This window comes from Crocuta crocuta, unplaced genomic scaffold (genome assembly GCF_008692635.1).
Source record: "Crocuta crocuta isolate KB4526 unplaced genomic scaffold, BGI_CrCroc_1.0 scaffold216, whole genome shotgun sequence".
In the NCBI taxonomy this organism is placed as follows: Eukaryota; Metazoa; Chordata; class Mammalia; order Carnivora; family Hyaenidae; genus Crocuta; species Crocuta crocuta.
Genome location: NW_027531504.1, coordinates 2077336 through 2090812, shown reverse-complemented (window position 1 = coordinate 2090812; position 13477 = coordinate 2077336). Strand labels below are relative to the sequence as shown.

The window sequence follows — 13477 nt, the reverse complement described above, 5'->3', positions numbered from 1 at the left end:
CTTAGCTCAGGAATTCTTTTTGGTATATCCCACCAAAACAGTACTTTCTTATCCAGACATAATATACTACCTCTCTTCCCCCAAAGTTTTTTATTAAACCAAGTAAAAGGGACTTTACTGATTAACCACTATGAAAAGAACAACTTTAATAAAATTAAAATTAAATCAGTATTACTAAAAGCTCACTATGCCCTGACAATTAAATGTCAAGTTTGGAAAAAAGAACTTTTTATGATATTTTAAATCTAAGAGATGTGGAGGATGACTAGATGGAATGACTGGATAGATACCGTTAGAATCACTTTTCTCAGATAAAACTATTAAGAAAAACTTAAATGTATAGGTCAAACAATTTACTATTTTTTCAGAAATAACCTCATTCCTTACAATATTCACAGCAAAGAGTTCAAAGGGACTGCTCTTAAAGCTGTGCATATTGAGAAAATGTACAGATTATATAATTGTCTTAAAGTATAATTGTGATATTATAAAATGTGTCTTTATATACTCAACACAATACGATTTTTGTGAAAAATCTTTACATTTCTGCAATGTAATTTTAAATTTTACTAATAACTTCATTAAAAATTTTTTTAATGTTTTATTTATTTTTGAGAGAGAGAAAGATAGAGACAGCATGAGCAGGGGAGGGCCAGAGAGAAAGGGAGACACAGAATCTGAAGACAGGCTCCAGGCTCTGAGCTGTCAGCACAGAGACCGATGAGGGACTCAAACCCACAAACCCTGAGATCATGACATAAGCTGAAATCAGACGCTTAACCGACTGAGCCACCCAGGTGCCCCAATAACTTCATTTTATAGAGAAGAAATTAAAGGGATAGAAATTTAGAGTACCAGTAACAGATTCAGAAACTGAAATTTTTTTACCCACATCCAAGTCTTACTCTCTTTACTATACTACAGTAGCTGATTTTTTAAAAACTTCTCTCCTTTGATGTTTAAATATCCGTGGGCTTCAGAGTATCAACTTGGTTGTAATACAAAGTAACTTTCTATTATCTTTGGATATCAATAACAGAATAACTGTGGACAAATAAAACCCAGATCTAATTTATAAGTTTCACTATATTAATTTCCGCTTTAAAAGAAAAATTTTAGGGGGGCCTGGGTGGCTCAGTCAATTAAGTGACTACTGACTTCGGCTCAGGTCATGATCTCAAGGTTCGTGGGTTCAAGCCCCACACCAGGCTCTGTGCTAACAGCTCAGAACCTGGAGCCTGCTTCAGATTCTGTGTCCCTCTCTTGCTCTGCCCCTCACCTGCTCGCACTCTCGCTCTCTCTCTCTCAAGAATAAATAAAAAACATTAAAAAATTTTTTTTTTAATTTTTTAATGTTTTCTTTATTTCTAGGAGAGAGAGAAAGACAGCGTGAGCAGGGGAGGGTCAGAAAGAGAGGGAGACACAAAGTCTGAAACAGGCTCCAGGCTCCGAGCTGGCAGTCAGCACAGAGCCCGACGCGGGGCTCGAACCCACGAACCGCAAGATCATGACCTAAGCGAAAGTCGGACGCTTAACCGACTAAGCCACCCAGGCGCCCCTAAAAAAATTTTTTTTAATGAAAGAAAAATTTTTCAGCTCTGGTAGGAAGTAGAGGGGGAAATGACTGATTTAAATGTTATTTCTGCTTACCTCCAAATGGATGAGCAGTGACAAAATAAAACAAGTTAAATGGAAGACAGAGAAAGGGGGAAAAAAACAGTCTTATTAAAGCTTCTTAAACTGAAAATTAAAATTAAAATTTCATCATCAAAATTAAGATTACAACAAAGTTGATTTATATTTGAGCACCCATCTTAAATCCTAGAAATTACAATGCTGTTAACTTTTCTTCTCTAAAAATGGTTTTATTATCACAGCCACTTGTTTATATGGTACCTTTAGCATTAAGCCATCAACTCGAATATCAACATGCTCATCAGATTTTGAATTGTCATTCAACTTGTATACAGCCATAAATTGATTAAGACTCTGTTTTAAATCCAAGAGAAATTGATTTAACCATAGAATACTTCTTTCATCCACAGTAAATTGTAGTGCATTCAGTTGGCTATAAAGGTTGGGCGATGGAACTGTAGAGAAAAAAATTGTTAAAGATTTTTAATGAACAGATAGTCTAAATCCTTCCTGAGGAAAAAATCATTTTTAACAACTTTTATTCTTTTTAAATTAAGATAATAAGTTTTTAAAATTTTAGGAACAAAATTAAAGTGACACATGCAGATGGTAGCAAATATATTTAGACAAGCATTTTTCTATGCTTCACTAACTGAAAAATATATTGTTTATTCTAAAACTATAAATACGAAATACTGTTCAGATGTCTTTTCCTAGTATCTACAAGGACTTTTACTACCTGAATGTCAACCTGAATCCTCTAAAATAAGATAATCGAATCTAATGAGTAATTTCCTTTGAAAGTAGTGAATAAGGCAGGTCTCCTTGAGAGGAGGGGCCATGCAGTTTTATTCTCCACCTAATCCTAGCCTTAGAATAGTGTTTAGTGCAAAAACTCAAGTATCTACTAAATAATAAAAGGAATATACTCTTTTTCATAGCTCCCCTCAAATATCGGAATGCTTAGGGGTTGGATAAGTGTTTTAGCGCTAACTTACGTTAAATGAATATTCATAATTAGAGTATACATCACTTTCTGAAATCCTTTTGTTTATACTATAAAAGCCATTATTGTTTTCAGAGCATCTTGATAAAAATCTTCTATTCCAAACTTTCAGACCTATTTACTTCTAGTAAAGCAAATACCATGTATATCTAGAACAATAATTTAAGGAAAATAAATACAAGGTATAGGATATCAGTAAAGAGAAGGATTACAACAATGTCCTGAATAGGATGGGGTTTTTTTTTGCACTCATGCATTCATTCATTCATTCATTCATTTTCTTTCAGCAAAGATTCACTGCATGCCAACAATATTTTGGGTTTGCATGCCAACAATATTTTGTGTTATGTTGTTAAGCACAAAAATAATAAAATGTCTGTAGATATTTACTCAAGACAGAAACAAAGGTAGAAAAATGTAATTCAAGTCAAACAGAGACATCCAGCTGGGATGTGGCAGGACTTGTATTTGGAAACTGAAAGGAAGTGGAGTGCTGAAGAGATCACATCATACTCTGGAAGGAAGGAAAGAGAAAGCCTCTCAAGTACACACTGAGTAATGATGACAGCTACAGAGAGAACTAGAGAGTAAATGTAGTCCCCAAGGCTATCACACAGAAGGAAAGAAGAATCTGCGCTGTGGAGATCTGGGACAGAGGAAGAAACTGGTACACTAAGCAGTAGAAAAATCTATACATAGTTCTCAACAGGGGTCTAGTTATGAAATAGATTATTATATAGTTATTAAAATATTTAAATAAACCTGTAAAAACCTGGAATATGCACATATCACCAAAGGGAAAGGATGTAGGGGCGTCTAGGTGGCTCAGCTGATTAAGTGTCCAAACTCTTGATCTTGGCTTTGGTCATGATCTACCAGTACATGGGATCGAGCCCTGTGCTCGGCTCCTGCTGACAGCACAGAGGCTGCTTTAGATTCTCTCTCTGCCTCTTTCTCTGCCCCTCCCCCACCTACTTGCTCACTCACACTTGCTTTCTCTCAAATAAACTTAAAAAAAGGGACTTAAAAAAAAAAGGGTACAGGATGTAAATCAAATATGCAAAAGAAACACATAAATTAAAAACAGGACTCACAACACTATACTTATTGTTATGGTCTAAACTGTGTCCCCTCAAAATTGATATGCTAACCCAGGGTACCTCAGAATATGACTGTATTTGAAGACAGAGCTTTTAAAGAGGCAATTATGGTAAATAAAATAGTTCATATGGGCGGGCCCTAGTCGAATATAATGTGCATCATTAGGAAACACACACAGAGCAAACACCATGTGAAAAGATAGCCATCTATAAGCCAGTAAGAATTCTTTGAAGAAACAACTCTGCTGACACTTGATCTAGAACTTCTAGCCTCCAGAATTATGAATAAATAAATTTCTTTTGTGTAACTCACCCAGTTGGTGGTACTTTGTTATGGCAGCCCTAGCAAATGCATACATTTATGTTTTAGCAGAAGTTGTCTCTAAATTGTAGACTTGAGGGTAGTTTATTTTGGGCATATTCTTTTCTTAAAGAACATAGCATATATATCACTTAGAATTATTTTAAAAGTTATATTTTTGTAAAGTTGGGTTGCTTAACAAAGAGATGAAATGTAAAGACTGAAAATGGATCCCTGTACCTTTGTGTATGTTTGAAAATTTTCATAATGAAAAGTTAAATTAAACACAGTTAAACATAACCTAGCAATTCCATTCCTAAGTATTTAGGGGGCTAGGCTTTAAATTGCTAAGAGGAACTTAATATTTTTAATCAGAAAAAATATATATTATAGAATAAGATTATAATTCCTTTGGCACATGTTAATAAAACTGATAGAAATAAATAAACAAACCTAGATTAGAAATCAAATATCTTGGAAACTAGTCTTCACTCTGAAGAAGAATTACTAGTTCAGTGATATATTACTTAAGGAAAACAATTACTTGTGAGGGGCAAGGAGGGCTGGAAACAATGGGATTCTCTAATTACAGACAAATGGTTGTGAATATGGTGGAAAGACAGTGTAATACAGCTGCAGCCTGGGGGGAAGACACATGATATCTTACTAAAGTGCTAAGCAAATGTCTTCACCTTTTTTAATCTTCTCACTGTTTTAGTCGGGAAGGTAGAGAGGATAAACAGATGAGAAATACACAAAAACTGCTGAAAAGCATGAACATGGTGAGAATTAGATCCCAAAACTTAGGCACAAACAAGGATTAAATGATTCAACAGAAAAAGGTACCACATAAACAAAGGCAACTTTTAGTTTGAAGAACTGTGAGATGAACTCAGACAATAGCAAAGGAATTTAGCATTCAAAGAACACAAATGTATAATCATTTTCACTTTAGGACTCCAAAATAGCTGGCAAATCAAAATTCATGTAATTCAATGTTTCTAATTAAAGTGCCAAAACTTGTCCAAGATACACATTTGCTCATAAAAAACAGCCAAAAAACATTCTCGATAGCTAGAAGAATAACTCCATTATTAAGTTTTCAAAGAAATATAGAGTTTTATATATAGCTGAACTATTAACAGGTTTTTAAAATGGAAAAAATGACCTTATTCTACAAATAAACGAACTTTCATAAATTCTATCATTTACCAAACAGCTACTAAGTAAAGTAACAAGTCAAGCCTCAGGGATAAAATGAAGCATGACTACTATATGATTCTCAGCATTAAGGATGCTACAAGCTAGTGAGAGGGAAAAAAAATATGAACAAATAATAAGAATATGTAAAAAATGCTATACAGAGCTATATACTAAATACAATGATAACAAGTGTAAAGAACAATGGGACTTTGTTTCTTTTTTCACATTTATAAAAGTCAAAAACTTAGCAAGAAAAAAAAAACAACTTCCAAGTAATGGACAAATAATAACAAAACAGAAAACTTTCTTACTTGGAAAATCCTTTCCATCTGGATAGTAATATTCTGTGAATTCTATATAGACAGCTGACATTTCTTGAGGAAGATACAGGGATTTCTTATTGCAAGAAATCATACTTTTGGGAGAAGAACGACACTGTTCTGCTGTAGAGACCTGAAAAAATAATTAAGTATACTGAAGTAACACTGAATAAATCTCTTCCCAAATAATTTATGACACATGGGCATCACTTCAAACTCCTAAAACTACTTCATAATTTATTAATGGTTAATTTCCAATGTAAACTTTATTATGTATTTAACTTCACATTAGATTATTTTTAATAATTCACATTTTACTATTTTTAATACCAATCAACTATTCAGAAAACCTATAACCTCTTTGAAGTCTTCTCAGTTACAAAATCAACTCTTTATTAAGGCCCTTACAAACTTATCATGTGAAGCCTTAAAATATCAGAGTATTTCTGTAACAGAAGTAAATAAATGGGAAAGTCAGGACACAGATCTAAGTCCCCAAGAACAGACTGCTTCCCTGGTAGGTACTTTAGAGTAATTCGTTACCACAATTTATTATGATGAAAAGTAATTTAGCTATATGCAGAGTTTCAGTCTGGGATAATAAAAAAATTATAGAAATAGAAAATGGTGATGGTTGTACAAGTATGTGCATAAGTAATGCAAATGAATGCACAATTAAAAATAGCTAACATGTTATCAATTCATTGTGCTGTACAATTGAAACTAATAGTAATGTTACGTGTCACTTATACCTCGATTTTAAAAAATGGCTGAAATGGCAAATTTCATGTTATGCATATTTTACATTAAAAATTAACTTAAAAATAATATAACTACAAATTCTTCTGTCAAATAGTTTGATCACTTTATTATTGTCTAAAAAGACTATGAGTTTTAAGGTTCTTGCTACACTTTTTCAATCTCCCCCCAAAATAGTGAATTTACATAAAAAATGTATATACTAATTCCCACCAAAGTTCAACCAATAGTTTTATCAATTTCATTTATTTGTACTTGTTTAGTATATATCCAGGGATGTATCTCAAGGTTAATTTTTTTCATTCATTCAACAAACATGTATATTTTTCATATGAAGTAGGCTATTTTTTTCAGTTTAGGTTTCCTCTTGTATAAATTGCTAATAAAGCCTTTTGAATCCTTGTATGTCTTTATAAATTTAAGTCAGTTCTTTGCATTATCCAATTAAGAAGCTTTTCTCTGCATATATGGAAGCAAATCCTTAACTCAAAGTATCAATTTACTTTAATAGACAGTAGCTTACTTCCTTTTTCCTTCAATAGTTAAAAAGTTATGCAAATTGACATAAACATACTATTTTCTTTCAGTTATTTTTGTTTTGCTCTGGTGTATTTGTGCATGTAGGATTTCTTTACTGTATTTCACCTTCAGCTACTTGGGATTATAGGTGATTCCTCTCTCCTATTTCTATATGAATTTATTTACATCTTCTAGCTTCATATAAAATACAGAATATATATGGAATGTAAAACAAGAAGCCACTGTACAATAAGAAAATAATGTGTAACTGAGGTTTCTTAAAATTGGCACTACTGACATTTGGGGCCAAGATAATTCTTGGTTGCGGCACTGCTAACCATGTCCAGTGCATTGTCAGATGTTTAGCAGCATCACTGGTCTCTACCTACTATTTGTCAGCAACAACCTCCTCCAGTTGTGACAATCAAAGAAGTCCTCAGACATTGGCAAACGTCCCCTGGGTTATAAAATTAATCCCAGTTGAAAACTACTGAGTAAAAGAAAACGTTTCAGATAAAACNAAATTGGCACTACTGACATTTGGGGCCAAGATAATTCTTGGTTGCGGCACTGCTAACCATGTCCAGTGCATTGTCAGATGTTTAGCAGCATCACTGGTCTCTACCTACTATTTGTCAGCAACAACCTCCTCCAGTTGTGACAATCAAAGAAGTCCTCAGACATTGGCAAACGTCCCCTGGGTTATAAAATTAATCCCAATTGAAAACTACTGAGTAAAAGAAAAAGTTTCAGATAAAAACTAAGTCTCAAGGCCACAGACTTATCAAAATGAACCAGAACAATTCATAAATGATAACATGTATCTGAAATTGTTTATTTTTAAAGAATGTTCTATTATGTTGGTCTCGAGGACTGAAATATTAGACCATATTGTATGATTACAGCCTGAACAATATAAATGGACAGAATTCCTAGCCATGAAATTACATTCAAAAGATAGCCAATACTCAGTAGTTCAATAAGGCAAAAAAAATATTTTAGTTTCTTCCACTAAGAGCGCTGTGTAATAAGGAATTTGGCCTCCTAAGAGAGGTCTGGCCTTTGTTCCTGCTTCTGGGATGTGTTTCTAAATTTTTAGAATTCCCTATTCATGGTAGATCCCTGGGACACCTCATAGCCTATGTGTACAATGATGACTAAGTGTGGGGCTGGCTGTATTTGATAGTCTTAGTAGTTTTCAGAGAATGGAGGCTTTGGGTCACCTGGTATCTATTAATGACTGAGTTCATCTATGAGGGTAATACTTCATGTATATTGTTATGTATACTTCATGTATATTGTTCCCTGTGTCCTGAGGACAAGGAAGTTCCACATTTGGAACCCTCCTAGCCCAATCCAGGTTCTCTTCCTATGGCTGAACCCAATTTATATCCTTCCCCTGTAATAAATGTAATTCTTAGTATAAATGTGCTTCTTAGCGTAACTTATTTCAATGAGTTCTATGATTTAATCCAATGAATTCTTGAATCTGCAGGTGGCTTAGGGGAGTCTCCTGAACTTGCAGTTGCTGTCAGAAGTCTTGTGAAGATTTGGCAGTCTGGAGGACTATGCTCTTAACCTCACAGTTTGGTTAATTCTGCATAACCATGTAAACAAAAATTAATGAACAGATATTTTCTATCCTGTCTAATTTAGCCATTTCACAAAACTGGCCACGATGTTTTTAAATAAAATAGTGGTATTAGTTTACAAGAGTGCTTGCGGGGTATCTGGGCGGCTCAGTCATTTAAGAGTCTGGCTCATATCATGATCTCATGGTTGTGTGATCAAGCCACACACACTCTGTGCTGACAGTGCGGAGCCTACTTGGGATTCTCTCTCTCTCAAAATAAATTAATAAATATTTAAAATAAAATACAAGTTGTTTGCAGAAGATGTTTTATCAGACGATTTAATTAAAAATGAAGCATACCTGGTATATATTGAAATCTGCAAGTCTAACCACAACAGAACTAGACATTAACTTAGCTTTGGACTGCTGAGATAATACTGAAGGTGCTCTGGAAGTCCCTTTTAGAGCTGAGTCTTTCTCTGTAGGAAATAAAAAAACTTTCAATCTATGGCAAATTAATAATCACTTTTTTGCTATGAAGACAGCTACTAGAAATATACATGAACTCTAATTTGTCAAATAAAATAATATATGTGAAAATACTTTATATATAAACTGATGCAGGAATTTAAGTTATTATAATGATTATTCTTCTTTTGTGTAATTATTCTTTAAACACGAATTATACTCACATCACATTTAAGGTATTCTTATACAATAACTTTTACAAGAAATTCTGTTTAAAAAGAGAGACCTATCAGCTATTTAACAATCTCAAACATTGTACATGGGTATTATTATTATTGGTCATGTTAATTTAAAAGGTGCTTTGGTCCATAAGCCTAAGGTCTAAATAAGGTGTAGAATTTTTAGACATTATTTAAAGTTAATACTTATTTACAGAAGATATCCTATCATGATCACACAGACACACACACAGACCGACAGACACACACACACACACACACACACACAATCAGGGGAATGCCATAATGTTGTTATAGGTAAAATACCTGTTTGTGTGTGCTGGGGAGAGGCATGTGTTGGGGATTTAGGAGGTGAACCTACATTATGATCCTTTACAGCCTGCTTAAGCATTTCAACGTTGCACTCAAATTCATGTAACAACTCGTTGGCCCATCCATTTTTTGTTTTGGTTGCATCACTAAAATACATCCAATGATTACAACTATCTCCTGTAAAATAAATGACAAGTATTTCACTGAAAAATGCACAATTTTCATTTATTTTATTATAGCAATGATTCTAATTAGATTTTATTTTCTAAAGGATTTTTTCTCAAGGGAGCAGGGTTCACCTAAAAGAGATTTTAATCTTCCTAGAAAATATGAGCAAAACATATAGAGCGCATGCAAAGAATGTCAAAAGGACATTATCTAAAAGGTTTCTGTCAAAAATCAACCATTAGTAGAACATCATTCAAAGTTTCAATTACAAATAGTACTGCTGGTCAACCTTCAGTGAATGCTCAAGTATCTAACATACCTTCATTAGAAACACAGAAAATACTACCAGAAAAAAAGGCCTCTCATCAAAGATTTGTTGTAAAGTGACAAAACCTATCCTTAAAATGATGAGGATTATTAAAACACTTAAGAAACCAATAAAATTTCTCAAGATGGACATCAGGCATAAAGATATACCTACACCTATATAAAAATCTTGGGAAGTAAAATAAAAAATTAGGATTATTAGGTTTCTGTGGAGCAAAAACTGAGAAAAGTAATATGTACGTAAAAGGGTTCAGAAAATATTGTGTCCACCCAGAGACGCTATCTTTGGGTGGCGCCTGAGTAGCTTAGTCAGTTAAGTGTCTGACTCTTAATTTTGACTCAGGTCATGATCTTCATCTTGAAATTCTCTTTACCCCTCCCTCTCTCTCTGCCCTCTCCTGCTTGCACGCATGCATGGACACTCTCTTAAAATAAATAAATAACTTAAAAAAATAAATAAAATCTACTTTATGACTGAGTTTCACCTTCCATAATATGAATCATTTCTGTAGTTAAAAATACTTTACATATATATAAGTAACTTACAAATCAGGAAAACAGAATATACAACAAAACCTTCAAACAAAAACCAAACAAATAGTATATAACCTTTATATTCTGTCAGGCACACATACAGAAATAACAAACAGAAGGAGGTGTAAACTTGTGAAGAGAAAAATTTTGTAACTTCCTTAATGTCCTGGAAAAATCATTAAACCTTGTTTTTCTTATTTTTGTGAATTAAAAAAAAAAAGTCACACATCACCAAAATGCAGAGATGAGCGTAAGGTCAAATTACTTAATTTGGACATAACCTTACAAGCTTTTTGGTTTTTTTATTATTTGGGAGGAAAAATCTATCAATATTTAATTATTAAAAAGTCTATTAATGTATCACTTCTCGGCCTTTTGGCTAAGATCACATGTAAAAAGTCTACTAGTGAAATTTAGAAAAGACAGAAAAGTTTTTTAAAAAGTGCCTCGGGGGCGCCTGGGTGGCATAGTCGGTTAAGCGTCCGACTTTCGCTTAGGTCATGATCTCGCGGTTCGTGGGTTCGGGCCCCGCGTCGGGCTCTGTGCTGACTGCCAGCTCAGAGGCTGGAGCCTGTTTCAGTCTGTGAGTCCCTCTCTCTCTGATCCTCCCTGCTCACGCTGTCTCTCTCCCTCTCCTAAAAATAAATTAAAAACATTAAAAAATAAATAAATTAATTAAATAAATAAATAAAAAGTGCCTCGAATCCTACTACATGGCTGAAATCCTTCTTATCCTTAGGGAATCAGCTTAGTGCAGACATTCATGACCTAACTCACTTGCACCAAGCTACGTCCCATGCACTCCAGTGGAACTGCTNAATCCTACTACATGGCTGAAATCCTTCTTATCCTTAGGGAATCAGCTTAGTGCAGACATTCATGACCTCACTTGCACCAAGCTACGTCCCATGCACTCCAGTGGAACTGCCTCTCCCAGTGGGACTTGTCTCAGCCCTAGCACAGCAAATCCCCTTCCCCAAAAGATCAACCCAAAGCCCTGTTCATACTGTCTCCCTACATGGGAATTTTGCAGAGCCTCGGTGCCAGTTGCAATGCCAACAGGCCTCATTTCACAAGTAGACCAGGACACACTTAGTTAAAATGTGCCATATTCAGGCCAGGGACTAATCACTGCCAACGAGAGGCAAAGAGAGCCTCTGTAGACAACTGGCCTGATGGATAAAGTGGCTAGGAAACAACAGCAAAACACACGCAGCACATATTGGAGACACTCCCAGAAGCAGTAGGACCTGGGGAACAGGGGACATGACAAAGCAGTGCACCCCATGACCTCTTCTCCATAAGGCCATTACCCTCAATAATAGGAGATGTAGCTGACTTTCCTAACACAGAGAAAGAGGCACAGAGGCTTAGACAAAATGAAAAGACAGAAAAATCTATCCCAAATGAGAATAGGACAGGACACGGCCAGAGATCTAAAAGAAACAGATACAAGTAGCAAGCCAGATTGAGAATTTAAGGTAACGATTATAAAGATATTCACTGGACTTGAGAAAAGAGGAGACCATTAGTGAGACCCTTAACAAAGAGATATGGAATGACATAGCAGAGATAAAGGGCTCTATAAACAAAATGTGAAATACATTTGATAGAATAAGCAGCAGGAAGGAAGAAATGGGAAAAAAAATTAGTGACCGAGAAGACAAATTAATGGAAAGGAATCAAGCATAACAAAAGAGAAAAAAATCTGCAAAATGAGAACAGACTTAGGAAACTCAGTGACTCGATCAAATATAATATTATAGGAGAGAATAGGGCAGAAAATTTATTTGAAGAAATAAAAGCTAAAAATTTCCCTAATCTCGGAGAGAAAACATATCCAGGTCCAGAAGGCAAAGAGAACTTCCATCAAACTCAACAAAAGCAGATCCACACCAAGACAAATTTAATTAAACTGACAAAAATAATAGTGATAAAGAAAAAAATTTTAAAGCAGCAAGACAAAAGAAAACAGTAACTTACAAGGGAATACCCAGATGGGTACCAGGAGATTTTTCAGAATAAACTTTTCAAGCAAGATGTTAGTGGTATTATTCAAAGTTCTGAATTGGAAAAATCTGCAGTTGAGAATACTCAAAACTAAAGAAGTTCATGACCACTAAACCAGCCCAGCAAGAAATATTAAAGGAGACACATTAAATGGAAAAGAGAAACCAAAGTGACAGTATGAAGGTAGAAAACACAAAGACAGCAAAAATGAATGTTTCTGTAAAAAATCAGTCATGGAACTCACAAAATAAAAGACTAGAAAATATAAAAACATATATATAAAATGTGGAGAGTAAAGGAGTAGGAATGGGATCAAATCTAAATGACCAAGTTAATATAGACAGCTATCTGCAAAAGAGGTTATATACAAAGCTAATGGTAACCAAATCATAAACCAATAATAAATATGCAAAGAAAAAAGAAAGAAATCCATATCACTAAAGAAAATCAGGAAACCATGAAAGAGACAAAAAAAGATAGGAGAAAATCATCAGAAATAACCACAAAACAAATTATAAATGACAAGGAATACATATCTATAAATAATTACTTTGAATGTAAATGCACTAAGCACTTCCATCAAAAGACACAATGTGACAGAATGCATAAAAAGAACAAGATACATCTACATGCTGCCAACAAGAGACTCACCTTACACCGAATGACACCAGCAAATTCAAATTCTAAATGAAGGGGTGGAAAAACACCTACCATGCAAATGGATATCAAAAAAAGCCAGAGGAGTATTACTTATATCACACAAAACAGGCTTTAAAACAAAGACTTTAAGGAGCACCTGGATGGCTCAGTCAGTTAAGCATCCGACTTCGGCTCAGGTCATGATCTCATGGTTTGTGGGTTCAAGCCCTGTGTTGGGCTCTGTGCTGACAGCTAGCTCAAAGCCTGGAGTCTGTTTCAGATTATGTGTCTCCCTCTCTCTCTGACCCTCCACTGCTCATGCTGTCTCTCTCTCTCTCAGAAATAAATAAAACATTTTTAAAAT

The 13477-nt window shown here is 34.5% G+C and overlaps 1 protein-coding gene across 2 annotated transcripts in view; it reads right to left on the bottom strand.

The window, feature by feature from the left end:
* Positions 1-13477, bottom strand: part of BLTP3B (bridge-like lipid transfer protein family member 3B) — a 106409-nt gene that overhangs the window by 30636 nt on the left and 62296 nt on the right. For both annotated transcript variants that reach the window (XM_077772308.1, XM_077772309.1), the window contains 4 exons: positions 9430-9612; positions 8777-8895; positions 5557-5698; positions 1897-2090 (listed from right to left, as the gene is read on the bottom strand). In XM_077772308.1, coding sequence (XP_077628434.1) covers positions 1897-2090; positions 5557-5698; positions 8777-8895; positions 9430-9612 — 638 coding nt within the window. The remainder of the gene's footprint in view (positions 1-1896; positions 2091-5556; positions 5699-8776; positions 8896-9429; positions 9613-13477) is intronic.